The 17456-nt window shown below is 38.1% G+C and overlaps 3 protein-coding genes across 4 annotated transcripts; 2 read left to right on the top strand and 1 right to left on the bottom strand.

The window, feature by feature from the left end:
• The first annotated feature begins 5374 nt into the window (after nucleotides 1-5374).
• On the top strand, nucleotides 5375-8232 carry LOC131001177 (FT-interacting protein 1). Its single transcript, XM_057927494.1, has one exon. The coding sequence runs from the start codon at nucleotides 5724-5726 to the stop codon at nucleotides 8079-8081; it is 2358 nt and encodes a 785-aa protein (XP_057783477.1). The 5' UTR covers nucleotides 5375-5723; the 3' UTR covers nucleotides 8082-8232.
• Nucleotides 8233-10648: 2416 nt separating this feature from the next.
• LOC131001166 (rhodanese-like domain-containing protein 9, chloroplastic) lies at nucleotides 10649-12440 on the top strand. Of its 2 annotated transcripts, none has more exons than XM_057927486.1 (6): nucleotides 10649-10846; nucleotides 11257-11492; nucleotides 11603-11753; nucleotides 11821-11906; nucleotides 11992-12096; nucleotides 12198-12440. In XM_057927486.1, the coding sequence occupies exons 1-6, from the start codon at nucleotides 10800-10802 to the stop codon at nucleotides 12266-12268; spliced, it is 696 nt and encodes a 231-aa protein (XP_057783469.1). In that variant the 5' UTR covers nucleotides 10649-10799; the 3' UTR covers nucleotides 12269-12440. The 2 variants fall into 2 exon arrangements, with proteins under 2 accessions (XP_057783469.1, XP_057783463.1); XM_057927480.1 differs by having other exon boundaries at nucleotides 10758-10846; nucleotides 11243-11492.
• On the bottom strand, nucleotides 12335-16348 carry LOC131001165 (uncharacterized). Its single transcript, XM_057927464.1, has 9 exons — nucleotides 15675-16348; nucleotides 14996-15154; nucleotides 14462-14842; nucleotides 14133-14237; nucleotides 13892-14032; nucleotides 13491-13694; nucleotides 13154-13246; nucleotides 12937-13048; nucleotides 12335-12692 (listed from the first exon to the last, which is right to left on the bottom strand). The coding sequence occupies exons 1-9, from the start codon at nucleotides 16167-16169 to the stop codon at nucleotides 12649-12651; spliced, it is 1734 nt and encodes a 577-aa protein (XP_057783447.1). The 5' UTR covers nucleotides 16170-16348; the 3' UTR covers nucleotides 12335-12648.
• Between the last annotated feature and the right edge of the window lie 1108 nt (nucleotides 16349-17456).

The following is a 17456-nucleotide window of genomic DNA, read 5'->3' as shown; positions in this document are numbered from 1 at the left end:
ACGTGAAGTGTGTGTGTGTTTCTAATGTGGTTTAGTGTGTGTGCAGCACAAATTAGTGTGTGTGTGTTGTGTGCAGCGTGAGTTAAGGGTAGTGGGCGGTTGGGGGGTGGTTTTGGTAGGGTAGGCCTAGATATTTAGTCGTTAAATATTCGTTTCGTCTCGTCTCGTTTTAACGACTAACTACCCATACTCTTCGTTACTCGCCCTCTCAACTCCTACTCACTTTTATTACACTCGTAATTCTATATAAATATAGAAAATACAAGCTCGTTCTCGAAATTCTGATAAACGAGATTTACACGTTTATCGAGAAATCCCGATTTACTATTCACTCGTCGTCCAAAAATAAAAACTTTCATTATTGGACTCGTATCGAAAAACTAAGAATATTTCTCGACGACGTGCACGTAAGATTTTGAAAGTCGACAAAAAGACGAAATAGCAGTATTTTACTATTCATCGTCAAAAAGTCAATTTTCAAAAACGTTTTAACGGACTCAGATTTCACTTCCGAGTTCATCGTTCTCATTCAAATAATTATCTCGAATTATTCAAATACTCAAACTCAAATACGAATATAAAATCTCACATCATTCTTACATCATCGAAAGAACATCTCAACATCTTAAAAATAACAAGGGAACTTCATATAACTCCTCATCTCTTTACAAAGTAAATCAAACAAGGGATCTATACCCTAATTACTCAAACTCAAGAAATTAAACACGTCATCAAAAGCCCGGGTATTACATGATTTGTTGTCATTTCTCTGCATGTTTTTGCTTGTGAATGCTTGTTTGTGCCCTAATATTTAGTTTTATGAAGATTTGATGTCTTGGTGTAGTTTTGGAGTGATTTCAGGGAAAATCAAAGATCAATTGAAAAATTTTGAAGACATGAGATTGAAGTACATCTCGAGAGGAATCCGTGAGCGCAAGCATCGACCAAATCGAAGTTCGGATGAGAGAGAACGGAGCCGAACGAGCGGACTACGCATGAAGCCCAGTACCCCGCGGTCCTGGGCTGCGGCTGCGGGCCCGAGCGAGGGCCCCTCCAACAGCTTTCCCAAGGTCCTGTACCGCGGTCACGGCTGTGACCACGGCCAAAAGGCGGAATTGCTCATTTTGTGGGCCCTAGACGGGATTTTCAGCCCATATACCCTTTCAACCTTCAATTTGGGGGGATTCATCACATTCTCTACCATTCTTCACCTCTCCAAACCCTAGCCTCTAATTTTCTTCTCCAACCATCATTTTTTTCTACCATTTTCACTCTTCCACACATTAGAACGATACCAAAAATCAAAGAAAGAAGGGGAAGACTTGGAAAGGAGCTCATCAAGACTACATGATTGAAGATCAAGATTATATGATTTGTCTATGAATCTCTATCTCTCTATATCTTTATTTATGTTTTCTTATGACTTGAGATTTGCTTTTATTATGAATATGTTTGGCTAAAATCTCTTATTTTAGGGATTAGATTAGATGGATTTGTATTGGATTGATTTCTTTGTTTAATATATATCTTGATTGTGCTTATTGTTATATTTTCAAGCCCTAGATTTATCTTTTGTATGATTGGTTGGCCACCTTTTATGCATTTCTAATTTGTGATTTGAATCGGGAGATGATAATTACAATAGATTAGGAGTTTGATACATATCATCTCAATAAACCGGGAGGTTAAGAGTTGGGTGAGAGCTTGTCGATCTTTTGTGCTTTTGGGAGTTATAGGTTAGAAATTGATCGGGGACAACAATTATGACCCGTAATCTACTGTTTTAGTCGTCCGCGAGGGGGCTAAAACTAGTGGGGAGATCGCCCTAGATAAGTAGGCCATATCAAGATTAATATTGATTTATATTAAAATTCATTACAATCCATCGAAATCTAGTCCCTATGATAGCTTTCCTTCAAGTCATTCCCCAATTTATTAACTAAAATTATTTTGTTGTTATTTTATTTAATTGCTTTATTTAGCTTTGTTTTAGTTATCAACACCTCTTGAACTTTGGTTGTCTAAACAGAATGAAAACAACTTATTAATAATATTTAGAAGTTTAAATTCACCAATCCTTGTGGAATACGACCTTGTTTCACTTATATTGCAACTACACCGTACACTTGCGGCATAGCTAAAATAATAGTGAACAATTTTCTTATTAAATTAGTTCAATTAATTTTAAATATATTTCTAGTTGATATTCTTTTTAGTTCAATTCGGTTGAATATATAAGTATAGTATGTTATTATATTTTTCAAGTATGTTAAAAGTATTTGTGTTACTATGAGTTTTATAAAAATAGAAGAGTATTGTAGCTAGGGATGAATAGAATATATTCAAGTACTATCAATCTGCCTTAGGTAAGTGTCATGTTCGTTATGGTACAATCTCTAAATTTAATGTTGCAATTATTTAAAAAAAAGGGATATATGTCGTAAAATACACGAACTTTCAGTAAATTCTGATATTTCTCATGACCTTTAATATTTGAAAAAAAATACTTCACCTTTCGATTTTTTCTGATTTTTTCATCGGTATGAAATACTCCCAAATAAAAGTTGATTTTAAGACTTTTAACTTAGATTTATTGATATCTAGGCCGATGCATCGATTTTATTATGCCACATTTATTATCCATCATGCTTAGGTATCAAAAAAATCTTAGTCAAAAGCCTTAAAATCCAACTTCTATTTGGGGGTATTTCATACCCGTGGAAAAAATAAGAAAAAATCGAGAGGTGGTGTATCTTTCTTTAAATTTTAAAGGTTACGAAAAAAATCATAATTTATTGAAAGATTGTGTATTTTACGGAAAATATCCCTAAAAAAATCATGCTTGGAAGCTTGCCTTCTATCTAACAAGTGTCGTGGTTTTTTTTTGGATAAATTCTAACAAGTGCCGTGTTAATTTAGAGTGCTATAGGAAAATGATATCAAATTTTCAATTTTATCTTTAGATACAAAGTATTTAATTGCTCGAATTAATGTCATGCAATTATTAAGAATAAAAAGAGCAAATTTACTCACTTTCTTGATATAAGAACGTTGATCGGTAGAGATAATAATTATTCGTGAACGGATGAAATATTTTTTTTAATATGATCTATTTGACAAAATACATAATGAAATCTAAATACTAACGATATTGAGATTGAATTTTGAGAGATAAGAGATGGGATTGATTGATGGGAGGATATATACAAATTCGGTGGGTGTAATATTTTAGGCTAAATTTAGCAAAAAGAACCCTAATTTTGATTGAACTTTAATACCATATGGGGTCCAAACTTTGTCTGTGAATTTCAAAGATGGGCCTTGCCAATTATTTTCACCAACACAATAACAATTTTGAGAAGGAAAAAGGCAGAAAATGTGGGACCCACAAGCCCTCTTTTCCTTCTTTCTATTTTTGGAAAATATTGAAATAATTGAAAGAGCTTTTTAGCCATGGGAATTGTGACCATGGGTGTCTTGTCTCAACCCCATTCAATGTGCAATTTCTTGGAGTTTGACATGACTAGTCTTCCTATACATGTTCCTCATTCAATCACGCGATCACATTTGATACGTACACATGTGTAAATATAATTTCATGAGATTTTATGATTATAGGTTTTATCATTGATCGAGTGCAGATGCAGTCATTTCATCCGTCAATTATTCGTATATACTACAATAGAAAATGTTACATAAATATGTAATAGATACTAGATAATCATTTTGCATGACTTAAATTGACAATATACCTAACAAGCCAATATGTATTTCAAATGCAAAATTCATACTTTTTGTTAGTGCACACATTCATTGTTATAAAAGTTTATTTATATTGTCTAATAATGCTTGAACTTGATCAAATATGTAAATTTACTTAAATTTTTGAAACATTTCAGTACTATCCCTATTTTTCGATTAGACACTTCCAAATTTTTCAACCACTCAAAAATAAAATTCATGTCTTAATATGTTTATTAAAAAAAAATTGGTCCAAAAATATTATTATGTAGACATTTTTTTTTTGGTCCATATATTCTTCAATTTTGAATGGTTGAAAAAACTAAGGGTATCTAATCTAAAACTAATTGAAAAGGACGACATTATTAAAACGAATTAAAGATCGAGTAAAATATAAGCTAAAAAACACTTTGAGGATTACTAAACCAAGATGCATGTGTAAGAGACTAATTAGGCTGTGGGCTCTATTTCAAACACGGCCCAACATTTGGGCCCTATAACCTATGCCTAATTTAAGTATTTAAAGTTTGGCTACACTTTCAGAAATAATGGCCCAAGTTGCTGTACATATTCAGTTTTGTCGGGCAGATAAACAAACATATTAATAATTTTTAGAATCTGTAATTTTGAATACATTAACGCCCCAATTGAATTTGGATTTCATGATGATTGGACTTATGGAACATTGGATCCAGTTGAATAATTTGTTCGGCCCAATCATATTAAATCCAAGTAAATGAGGCATAAAAGTATCCATATTAAATTAGAAAATGAAATAACAGAATCGATTATAAATTTTTTTAATGAAGAAAGAATTGTGCACCGCTGAAAGTTGAGGTAAAAGAAGAATAAAGGACAAAAGCATCTTTTTATGAGCCTTGTTCTTGACTCTTGCATTTCCATTTGAAACCATAGCTGGATACATTAAGGTTTTTAATGACTTTGTGAGAAGGGCATCTGATCTAGTGATTTGCACAAACAAATGCTATATAAGAATCTACAAAAGCTAAAATGGTAACACATTTTCAAGTGTGATCAAGTGATTTAAGAATCTACTAAAAGCTAAAAATGCCACACATTTTCAAGTGGTCATTTGTAATTTGCAAGCAATATGGATGCTATGCTCCTCATGCTATTTTAATAAGACGCCATTTTATTTCATCAATATGCGACAATACATATACACACACACATGTGTGAATAAACGGCATGTGATAATCTTAAGGATTTAGGATTGATCGATGTTAGATGTTAGGATATATTATATTTTACTTATATAAATCATAAATTCTAAATTTTAATATTACCACATATCAATCATGTACGAATACAATAGAAAATGTCATATATATATTTTGAGAATAGATAATTTGAATATATTGAGAACAATTAAGTAAAAAACATACAAGATCGAAATATGAAAAAAACGATGATGTGTATTTCATTTCAGTAATGTATGACGTGCATGTAATTCGACGTCACATTGTACACGTGGCGCTCAATACTAACAAAAATACATGGGTTTAAATTAGACAATTTTATAAATGAAGGTTTAGTTTGAGCTCCAAATCCCTAAATAAGTCTGTTTAAGAATTTTTCAATTTTTGTAATAATTTCTGATGGACAATATGAAAGGTTTGAATGAACAATTAATTGCAATAGGAGATAAAATATCATTTTAGAATAGAGAATCTGGGTCTCCTCCAAAACCTCCTTTAGCCTCCACTCCATTGCCCCCTCAAGCTACCATAATGCTGCAGAAGAGATCGATGATGCTCTCCGATCCTCTCTAAGAAAAAGCAAATTCTTGTAACCTTTCAATCACTTTCCAACCTTACAACCAAACACTTTCACTGCTAGCAATCAAAATTTCATATACAAAAAAGAAAACAGAGGAGGAAGAAGAAAGTCATCAAGATCAAATTCAGACAGTTGTAAGAGATTGCATTAGATTTCTGTCCTAACTCTACAAGGCTGCATAAATGGCGGCGAATCGAGACGAGTACAACATCAAGGAGACGAAGCCGCAGCTGGGCGAGCGGTGGCCCCACGGCGGCGTGCGCGGCGGCGGAGGGTGGATCACGAGCGAGAGGCTGAGCAGCACGTACGACCTCGTGGAGCAGACCTACTACCTGTACGTCCGCGTGGGTAAAGCCCAGAACCTCCCACCGAATCCAGTGACCGGAACCTGCGACCCCTACGTGGAGGTGAAGCTGGGCAACTACAAGGGCAAGACGCAGCATTTCGAGAAGAAAACCAACCCCGAGTGGAACCAGGTATTCGCCTTCGCCAAGGACAAGATCCAATCCTCTGTCCTCGAAGTTTACGTGAGAGACAGAGAGATGGTCGCCAAAGACGAGTATCTCGGAAAAGTGGTGTTTGATCTGAACGAAGTCCCGACGCGAGTCCCGCCGGACAGCCCCCTGGCCCCGCAGTGGTACAGGCTGGAGAATCGGCGCGGGGAGACCAAGGTCAGAGGGGAGGTCATGGTGGCGGTGTGGATGGGCACGCAGGCCGACGAGGCCTTCCCGGAGGCTTGGCACTCCGATGCCAGTTCCGTCACAGGGGAGGGTGTTTTCAGCGTCAGGTCCAAGGTGTACGTCTCGCCTAAACTGTGGTACATCAGGGTGAACGTGATCGAGGCTCAGGATGTGGAGTGGGATGACAAGAGCCAGCCCTCTCAGGTGTTTGTCAAGGCTCAGCTGGGGAATCAGATGCTCAAGACTAAACCATGTGCCACAGGCTCCACCAATCCCTTCTGGAACGAGGATTTGGTGTTCGTGGCGGCCGAGCCTTTCGAGGAGCAGCTGGTGATCGTAGTGGAGAACAAGGCCAAGGCGAACAAGGATGAAGCTGTGGGGAGGCTCAGCCTGCCTCTCGGGAAGTTCGAGAAGCGGCTGGATCATCGACCGGTGCATTCCCAGTGGTACAACCTGGAGAAGTTCGGGTTCGGGGCCCTGGAGGGGGAGAAGAGGAAGATAAACAAGTTCTCCACGAGGATCCACCTGCGCGTGTGCCTGGAAGGCGGGTACCACGTGCTGGACGAGTCCACTATGTATATCACGGACCAGAGGCCCACCGCCAGGGAGCTCTGGAAGCAGCCCATCGGGATACTGGAGCTCGGGGTGTTGAGCGCTCAGGGGCTCGCACAGATGAAGCCCAATAAGAGCACGGACGCCTATTGCGTCGCCAAATACGGCCACAAGTGGGTGAGGACGCGCACCATAGTGCAGACCACTAGCCCCAAATGGAACGAGCAGTATATATGGGAGGTCTACGACCCCTGCACCGTCGTCACCCTCGCAGTCTTTGACAACTGCCATCTGGGTGGCCACGGGGCTAATCAGGCCGCCCGGAAGGATTCCAGAATCGGAAAGGTACGTATCAGGCTATCCACACTGGAAACCGACAAAATCTACACTCAGTCGTACCCGCTGCTCACTCTTCAGCCCGCGGGGTTGAAGAAAATGGGAGAATTGCAACTAGCGTTTAGGTTCACTTGCCTCTCATTAGCACACTTGCTGTACCTCTACAGCCGCCCCTTGCTACCAAAAATGCACTACATCCACCCTTTCACGATCAGCCAACTAGACAGCCTCCGGTTCCAGGCGATGAACATCGTGGCGTCGCGGCTGGGCAGGGCGGAGCCGCCCCTGCGCAAGGAGGTGGTGGAGCACATGCTGGACGTGGACTCGCACATGTGGAGCATGCGGCGGAGCAAGGCGAATTTCTTCCGGATAGTGTCGCTCTTCTCGGGGGTGATCGGGGTGAGCAAGTGGGTGGGGCAAGTGTGCGAGTGGAAGAATCCGATGACGAGCGTGCTAGTACACGTGCTCCTCTGCATCCTCATCTGCTACCCGGAGCTCATCCTGCCGACCACGTTCCTCTACATGTTCCTGATCGGGCTGTGGAATTTCAGGGCGCGGCCGCGGCAGCCTCCGCACATGGACCCGAAGCTGTCGTGGGCGGAGGCGGTGCACCAGGACGAGCTGGACGAGGAGTTCGACACGTTCCCGACGTCCAAGGCGGAGGACGTGGTGCGCATGAGGTACGACCGGCTTCGGAGCGTGGCGGGGAGGGTGCAGACGGTAGTGGGGGATTTGGCGACGCAATGCGAGAGATTGATGGGATTGCTGAGCTGGAGAGATCCCAGAGCTACCGCCATTTTTGTGGCATTCTGCCTGGTAGCAGCAGTGGCGCTGTATATTACTCCTTGCAAGATCGTGGTTATGTTGGCGGGATTCTATTGGCTGAGGCACCCCAGGTTTAGGAGCAAGATGCCTTCCGCGCCTAGCAACTTCTTCCGCCGCCTGCCCGCCCGGGCGGATTGCATGCTCTGACTCTCCTCTATTTTCTTACACCATCACATCATTGTAATGCAAACTCCTAACTCAATTCACATTTTTATATATTTACAACATTACTAACAATATCTAGCTTTTAGAATTATATAAGAGTTAATTAATTATAAGCCTTTAAGCATTATTTTTGGGCACACGCTTCGATCTACTAGATGTTTTGTTTTGTTCCTCCGGAGAAGATATCTTTTTTGTCAATGAAAAATTAAATTTGAAGGTCGCATGACTGTGAATTTGAATTCAGTACTTCGACACTTTCAACATTGATACTAAACTAACATACATGGATGATATGTTGAACTATATATTTTAAATGATAAAATAATATATATATATATTATATTTCTATTATATAATATTATATATATTATATAATCTATTGTTTGTAGTAGTACAAGCGTGAAGTCCTCCCTAAACTCATAAATTATATATCTATTATATTTCTATTATATATTTAGTTTTAAAAGTTTTTGTGTAATTCTATGATTGATAACATGTAATTCCAATATATGCAATATTTGTGATATCTAGCTAGTAGCAATATTTATTAATGTTCACGTTAGTATCTCACAGTACACATTGGTATTAACTAAATTTGGATCATAAATAAATGTTAAAGAGTTCATGATAAAGGTGGTTTAAATCGATCCAACAACATGAGATAAATTGTAAATGCTTGTAAAATAAGGAAGGAATTTATTGTTTTGTTTTTTGAATTAGTGATTGAATCTTCTTTACATTTGAATTTTTGTTTTCTTTTATAGGCTATCTTCTAAACCTAATATTAAGGCTTATAGGGTCACCTTCATTAAGCCCAGAAGATAAATACAATTTCAGTTACATGTGTTTTTGTTCAGATATGATATATATAACTTCTTTAAATTTGACTTTCGCCTTCAAATCTGACTTCGCCTTTGAGTCTGCTCGGTATCTTCATATCTTCTTTAAATTTGACTTTCGTCTTCAAATATATATCACTTCTTTCTTCAGGATTGATGGGTGGCGACTTCCACAACTTAGGGTAAAGGATTTGAGGATTGAAGCTGCCAGAAATGAAAGCAACACTTATGATGTTTTAGCCGTGCTTGAATCTTCTCCCTACATCGAGGCCTTGTCGATATATATATATGAATTTGAGATTATTTAACTAATTTCTCATCTTTTAATGTTATTTTTAACTATGAGTTAGTGGACAAGCAATTCGAATGGAATTGATTTTGATATGTTTCATCAGTTTTACTCTCAATTTAGATATTGGACGATTAATTTGTATGATCGGCCTATAAATTTTAATTAATTATAGCATATGCAGTAGATGATAACATCCCATGACATTGACATATTAGTCAGGAACCCTAATCGTCATCTATGTAGAATAATGATTAATTTAGACAAAGAATTCACTTCGCATCGTTTATTGATTACATGGAATCTCAAATGTTTGAATTTAGCTTGTGGCCTTAATTTATCTTTTGTATTGTTTTCAGGAATCCATGTGTTATGGTCCAATTAAAAGCGACGTACGATTTAAATTGTGACTTATTACATCTTAAGAGCGTCGAATTTGTTGGATTTGTGAGTTTATTAGGTGTTTGTGGCGAACCAACATTAGCATTGGCAAAAGTTGTGCTAACGAGAGCTCCGCATTTGGAGAAGATGGTGATTAGCATTAGAAAAGAAATTCAATTGATCAATACAAGGCTGCTCAATGATCCAAAATCTTCCCAGCAAGAGATAGGCCATAATCACCTTCATGATTTATTTTGTTACTTATAGACAACATGTTGTTAGTTAGGAACTAATTTTGTTGGTACAAGAACAAAATTATATATGTGTGCTACCAGAGTATTGGATTTCTCCAATTTCTGGTTTTATTTTATTTTTTTGACTTGTCGAATTGAAGGGGAATCGAATTTGAACCCTAGACCTTCCATTATTAGGAACATGTTAATTAGGAACTAATTTTGCTGGTATATATGTCTAGATCTGTGCTAATTCAGAGTATTGGATTCCTCTTATTATTATTATTATTTTTTTTATTTACTAATATTCTATTATTCATTTTTATGAATAAAATGTATGGTTCAAAATTGGTACTACATACTATTTACATGATCCCAAATATGGACCACACAATGTGTGTACGTGGTACACTATGAGCATGTGACACGTGACAGATGTCTTTAAAGGGCTTACAAGGCAAACTTTACATAGGGATAAAATATGAATAATTTTTTTAAAAAAATTAAGTCACACAATATGTGTATGTAGCGCACTATAATCGTGAATATATATAATGAATTTATCATTTTGATGAATAGATTTATGATTCAAGATTTAGATTTCAAGGGTTACATTTTTTTTAATTCATAATTTTTTACAATAAATTCATGATATTTCATATCAAATTCACGGTATATCATTGGGACATTCACGGTATATCATTGAGACGGGACTCGTTTGAAACATTAAACCAAGTTCTTGCGTAATTTTTTTTAAAAGACTACAAAATGTCTCTCCAATACAATAAAGAAAGGCGAAAGTAAAGGAAAGAGCATAATAAAGATATCCAATCTCATAAGTTATTTGTGCCACGTGGCAGAAACCCATTCACAGTCGTAAATTTCGTTGGTCCCTTAGCTTAGACGAAAGTAGACAAAAAGCAAACCATAATCTGCAGAGAGGCAGCAGAGTGGAGACATGGCAGGGATAACATGTTCTTACCACTTAGCATTCTCCTCTCAGAGGTAATTCACTAAAGCTTTTTTTAAAATCTTTAAGCAGGCAAACTATACTGCAGAATTATGTTGCTGAAATTCAATCTACGACTACGAGTTAAGAAACTATTTTCGACGCTTTGCTCGTAATATGCCTTCATTATCTGTTATTTTCTTTATGCAAGCAAATCATAGATCAATAGAGCAAGTTTTTATGTGTGAGTTTCAGATCTTGAAGATAGTGTACATTTTGCTTAGATTCACTGATATGATTCTTGGTTTTGAATAGCTTCAAAAGCAGATTTTTGCTATCTAAAGAACTCTCCTCATGTTATGCTGCTATTCATATTGTGATGATCACTTCACCAAGTCTGATTCTTGACAAGAAATGAACTTTGCTACTTACTCATATAGTTAACAACCTAGGAATGTGGTTTCAGCAACTTGAGTCCATCTAGGTTAGTAATCGGAGCAACAAAGAGACGAGTAGTGCACATAAAAAGATCCGTGACAAAGGCAGAAGTGAACTTCGTGGACTCTGATGAGGCGAAGAAGCTGATAGCAGTCGAGGGCTACGCAGTTGTAGATGTTCGCGACAAAACTCAGTTTGAGAGAGCCCACATAAAGGACTGCTATCACGTCCCATTATTCATTCAGAACAATGACAATGACTTAGGCATGTTATATAGCTCTCTTGTTCTCACTCATTCATGTTCAGCTCCACTTGCTGCAGTTTGTTTTGCAGTTTATAACTAGCTAGCTTATAAACATTTATATCAATGGCAGGAACTATAATAAAGAGAACTGTGCACAACAATTTCTCTGGCTTGTTTTTCGGGTTGCCTTTCACTAAGCCTAATCCAGAATTTGTGCAATCTGTCAAGAGCCAGTTTTCATCTGAGAGCAAGCTGTTGCTTGTTTGTCAAGAGGGACTAAGGTATCATTTGCTAAGAATTTAAGCTTAGAAATATAAATGATGGTAATTTTTGGAATGTAAATTGAAGGTCTACTGCTGCTGCGAACAAATTGGAGGAAGCAGGTTATCAGAATATAGCCTGCATAACATCTGGGCTACAATCTGTAAAACCTGGTGATCTATCTTCAAAAATCTTCTGTTCTGTTTTAATGGTGTGTGAGTATATAAAGCAAAGGAGTAATAGATGTGGTGGCTGCAGGAACATTCGACGCGGTTGGTTCGACAGAGCTGCAAAATGCAGGGAAGGCTGGTTTGATTCAAATTCAAGGCAAAATCTCAGCAGTGCTGGGGACTGTTCTCATCTGTGAGTAGAGTTTCAGTTTCAAACATTACATTTTCATGTCACATCTCGAGTATTATGCTGCATTTGTTCTTTTTTTTTAACATTGCTTGATTGTTACCCAGGTGCGTTTCTGTTCATTACATTCTTCCCTGACCAAGCAGAAAAGCTATTCCAGCTCGCCCCAACAAGCTAAAACGCTAGTGTTTTGCTGTTCGCGTAAATCGGTACAACTTGAATTTTGCAGCTGAGAAGTTCAATATTTGAACACCACAAGGAAATAGATCATTTGGTGTATAATTATCAAAGCAGAAATTGCAGTTTTACAGCAGCTTCTAAGAGCCAAAAAATATTTTTTACATTTTTCACTATTCTTGTTGAGAGCTAGAATTTGACACTTTTATACTGAAACTACAACATAATAAGTCAGCGAACTTGGCAGCATCAAAGTCCCATCAGCCTCCAAAAATGGCAAGGGAGGAACTTGAATCACCTGAATATTAATTTGAAGGGGGAAAAATGTGGGAAATTCAAATTCATTTCTTGATTATTTTGCTCTTCTTACAGCATGTGCTCTTATTCGCCCGGTAAGTAGTAAAGCTGCCGAACGTTTCCAGATGCTGTCCATTTATTCGAAAAGGGAGAGAAAATCAACCATACTTGCAGTTATATTAGTTTGGAAAACAAAACAATAAGATCTGCATCTTAGTCATCACACAATATCAATAAGAGGCAGCATTTAACATAAACTAGGTGCAATTTTGAGTTCTATATACTTGACCGAGATTGTAAATTATTGCATAAAACTTTATGTAGGTGTGGGGAGAATTGTAAAATGCAAAAAGTAGATGATGTGGACCTTACCATATAACCAGTCTTTGAAACAAGCATGGAGTGCGCTTGATAATTCTCGCTTCCGGGTTTCGTCAAGTTCAGTTTCCCTAAGAAGTTGCTTAACTTCTTCTAAACTTTTATGCTGAAAATCAATGAAATGAACCGATTATCATTGTCGTATTTGTATCACAGAACAAAAGGGCTCATACCATAATAAGGCACTGAACAGGAATTACTTAGAACATACATTTTTCTGTTGTGATGCAAGGTAAGGATCGGGTAAAGGGAAGGGGTTATCTTTTGTCGAACCAGCTTGTTCACTCGCCACCCAGCTTGGAATCTGAGATGATTAAAGTGCATATTAGTCTCTGTAAGAATATTACCAAATTCAGGGGGGGAAACCCTAAATTGATAGGTCCCAAAAGAACACCAGATGGCCAAAAGTAAGCAGGCAAACAAGAAAGACATAATCATTAATCAAACAGCTATCATAAGCAAATACAATGAATGAAAACTACTGAAAGATCAGAATCATAGAGGCGGTGCAGAACTCATAGATGATATTCCACTAAACGTTCACCTACCACAAAGTTGGTATAGTGATCTGGATCTAGGCATGTGGCAGATTCAGCTTGGGTATCTGAGCCACCAGCAGGATGGGATAACGAATCATGCGGATCAATCACTCCAAGAGTCACAAGTTTATTCCAATCGTTCATGTTAGGATCAATTCCAACTTGATTCATGTGCTCCTCCAGTTGTGAGTAGAACGTGTTATAAGGGGCCACCTGATGAACACAATATAAAACAGTGGAAAAGAAATCCCAATCACAAAAGTTGATTTGAGAAAAATGAGGAAAACCAACTGGTTAATAATTGTAATGAGAAGGTATAAGAAAACTAATCAATTCATAAATCATCAACCCAAAAGGCGATTGTTGGCTTCACAGACAGGTTCAAACACTTAACATAAGGCAAGTCTTACCTGCAACTTGTGATTATCACCGACAATGAGGGGTTTCTGGTTAACCCCCAAGAAGAATACGCATTCACGGCAGTTCGCAATGCAGATACGCTTGGCTGCACTGATAAGATGGACACGTTCACAGTGTTCAACTCTAACAGCCTGTAAGAGAATTATTTAGACTTACTTCCAATTGCTTACAACATTTAAACTATGCACACTCCAGATATACAAATGGAATCATGTTGTTAATTTTGACTACCTTGCCAACAGCTCCAAGGACAATAGTTGCATCAGAGCATCCATAGACTGTTGCATATTTCACAGGTGCCAAGATGTAAATTACTGATTCATGGCAATTTACTACCTGAGCAAAAGTGAAAATCAATAGAAGATACAAGAGAAAGTGAAATTTCACACGGAAATAAGACGTAGAGAAGTGTGAGAAGCTGAAAAAAAAACACTAAATGTAACTGAATAACTAGTTCAGTAGCCTTATCCAAACTACATTATGGAAATTTTTGGCTTAAATTACAAAATTGAAAGAAGATGGTTGAGGATAAATGGAAGAAAACAAGGAGCAATATCCACCTTTACGGATGTACCCTTAATATCAGATGCCTGCTTAACGCATGAAGATTTAGAGATCCCCTCAATCAAACTTGGACCTCTAAGGCTGCTCGAGGGCTTTGCAGAACTAGTGGCTGCATCAGCCATTGCAACATCCTGATCAGAAGAACTACTAGGCCCATTTTCTTTTGTAGATATCCTCTCACCAATATGTTCCTGGGCAGAGGATATGTTCTCAAGAAGCCAATCTAGAACTTGTGATGCAGGAACAGGAGATGCAGGCATGTCTGGATCTGAATTTGCAAAAAATGGAGTATTCTGGCTTAAGGGGAATCTCTGAGATCCTTTATCCCCAAAATAGATCAGAAATCCAAGATGTTCAAACTTATCTACAGATAATACCTGGAAAAAAAGAGAACTCAACTCTTTAAAGCAAAGCTCACGGTGAGTTAAAGTGAAATGTTCATTAACAAAATCCAAGATTCATATACTCTTTACCCTACCTACAGAAACTAATTCTACAAGAATGCAGAATAAGGAAAAAACATTGCATACCATGGATTCATCACCTTCCCCTTCCCCTTCCCCTTCCCCTTCTACAGCATCTGCCAAGAGGGAAAGAATGTTGCCAAGGTGTTTATGTAGATATGATAATTGATGAGCCTCTTCGTCAGCTTGGGATGGCATAAACCTACGGCTGTTGCTCCGCACCAACTGCAACAGGCAGAGCCATACTTACTGACAGTAACAATGAATTAACACAACAGACTTACAACAATATCACATTAACCAGTGGTTACCTTCACTTTTGCTACGCTTAATACGCAAAAGTAACCAGTAACTGCTACAATTCTACAATATCATCAATGTAAAACTTATTTCAGGTAATGAGAAACTAATAAGTTTATAATTTTCAGGGACAGAGGAATTCCCATCCAATTGGATGTCAAGAATCAGAACATAACAATGCATAGGAATGAATATGAACGTTATTTCGCTCATACATACATACATACAAAAACAAATTTATCTGACAAATATGATATTCAATCAAATAAATTAAACTTAAACTCCAATAAATTCAATCCGCATTAAACCAACAACGGTTGCCCACATGCAACGGATATTAAAAGAAAACTGGAAATACAAGAATATGAACCAAAGCACGAGCACCGACCAGATCAAATTAAACCACAAACAAAAAAGACCAGGGCTGAAAACTTAAAATCATCACCTGTAATGGCGACAGCACGGATAGAAATCCATCGAAAGCCGACGTAGATGGCCAAACATCAGCGACGGCAGCGGAATCCCTGTGCCCTTTCGGCAGCAACCTCTTGTAATTCTGTATGTACAAAAGCACAAGCAAATCAAACACATTAACCCCTGCTTCATCAATCTCTTCCGGAGCCCTAGCCTTCACAACGGGATCGGAATCGTCATGCAGGACAGCGGATAGGGTTTCGATCAGAAGGCGCGAATGCTCGACGGGAATTTGAAGGACACGAGCTAAGGTTTCCGAGTTAACTCGGTAATTCGGATTTGATGACAGAAGAGCGGATTTGATATGGGATAGACTCTGAACGCCATCGGTGAAGATGAGTTTGGGGATGGGAAGAAGGCCGTGCTCGAAGGGCTCCCGGCGGGGGTGGAGGTATAGGGTGGCGCTGGGGGTGGACGGCGTCCGCGGCTCCAAATGCTGTTGTTCGGCGGCGTCGGAATCCGTCATTGCGGCGGCGCGTGGATCTGGCAAAGGCAGAAATGGGAGCTAACGACAGTGAGCAATGCAGAGCAGATCTTATGATTTACAGTAATAAAATTATTTCAGCTAAATAGTTTTTCGGGTCAGGTTAGGATCCTCTACAGTGCTACTATGCGGAAAAGTAAGGGGAATTACGTATTTTTTATTTTATTTTGATGCGCCGGTAAATTGGGTCCCGCGAATTTTTTTCTCTACAGTAAGGGATCTTTTTGGAATAACCGGAATGCAGCAAAATTGGGTTCCGCGCAAATGTTGGTTTACCGATAATTACATGGCGCATTTTGAGCCATACTTCTTTTAATTATGCTACTTGGTACATATAAACTAATATAAATATTAATTCAACTGATGTTTATAAATAATTTCATAATATGTTGAAATAACAATAATAAAATATCTAATACCAAATAAAATAATAGATTAATAGGAGCATTCATGAACCTTTAGTTTTAATAAAGTGACTTGTTGAAGCGACTCGGTGGTTCAATCATGGCTCATGTCAATTACGGTTTGGTTCGACGCGTATGTGGACATGTGATGTGGCAGTGCGCGGACACACAGTGCAGAGTTGTAGGAAGTTGTGCCACATGGCGCAAAGATGGCGACTATTGGCATATGAGTGGCGAGTGCCTGATCCAGGCGCACTGAATCGACGGGTTGGTTCGAGCCAGGATCAAGGCTCGCACTTGTTCGGGTTCAACTACTCACACCTGTTTAGACTTGCACCTCTTCAAGTCAATCCACTTTCTCCTATTTATAGAGGCCCATAGTATGTTAAATTTCACTCATTCAGCATACTATTTCAATCGTCATCAAATCGTCTATCATATTTTTCATATAGTTTGAGTTCGAGTGAAGTACTCAGTCTCTAGTATCGAGTAGTTAGTCAAAATGTTGAGCCTATGGTGTGCAATAATTCAAGTTCATCAGATCTGTTGTATCTTATAGACAATTGTTGTGAAAGTGTGTGCACATATAATGGAGTAATATTGTTTTGTGGAGATAGTGTCCAACACTAGCATCGGTTCTTTTTTAGATTACAAGGTACCGATAGAAACGCTCATCTATCAATATGAATTAATATGTCCACCGGTGATGTGGCAGTATCATGTGTGAATAGAGATTTTAATTATAAAATTTTGTTTCAATATAGATGCTACAACGACAAAGTGTCGCATGACTAACATAAAATTTATTAAAATATTATGTGATTTAAGGCAGAGATAATGAGAAAATAAAAGTTTGAAATGAATA

Source organism: Salvia miltiorrhiza, chromosome 1 (genome assembly GCF_028751815.1).
Source record: "Salvia miltiorrhiza cultivar Shanhuang (shh) chromosome 1, IMPLAD_Smil_shh, whole genome shotgun sequence".
In the NCBI taxonomy this organism is placed as follows: domain Eukaryota; kingdom Viridiplantae; phylum Streptophyta; class Magnoliopsida; order Lamiales; family Lamiaceae; genus Salvia; species Salvia miltiorrhiza.
The sequence above is the reverse complement of the archived record's forward strand: the minus strand, read 5'-3'. Positions and strand labels throughout refer to the sequence as shown.

What these genes read in the sequence shown, in the direction of transcription:
- LOC131001166 (XM_057927486.1), top strand. Translation starts at nt 10,800, where the DNA reads ATGGCAGGGATAACATGTTCTTACCACTTAGCATTCTCCTCTCAGAG. An exon ending in GCTACAATCTGTAAAACCTG is followed by an intron (nt 11,907 to 11,991) that starts GTGATCTATCTT and finishes TGGTGGCTGCAG; the next exon opens with GAACATTCGACGCGGTTGGT. An exon ending in GCTGGGGACTGTTCTCATCT is followed by an intron (nt 12,097 to 12,197) that starts GTGAGTAGAGTT and finishes ATTGTTACCCAG; the next exon opens with GTGCGTTTCTGTTCATTACA.
- LOC131001165 (XM_057927464.1), bottom strand. Translation starts at nt 16,169, where the DNA reads ATGACGGATTCCGACGCCGCCGAACAACAGCATTTGGAGCCGCGGACG. An exon ending in TTGCATCACAACAGAAAAAT is followed by an intron (nt 13,049 to 13,153) that starts GTATGTTCTAAG and finishes ATTGATTTTCAG; the next exon opens with CATAAAAGTTTAGAAGAAGT. An exon ending in TTTCAAAGACTGGTTATATG is followed by an intron (nt 12,693 to 12,936) that starts GTAAGGTCCACA and finishes ATAAATGGACAG; the next exon opens with CATCTGGAAACGTTCGGCAG.
- LOC131001177 (XM_057927494.1), top strand. Translation starts at nt 5,724, where the DNA reads ATGGCGGCGAATCGAGACGAGTACAACATCAAGGAGACGAAGCCGCAG.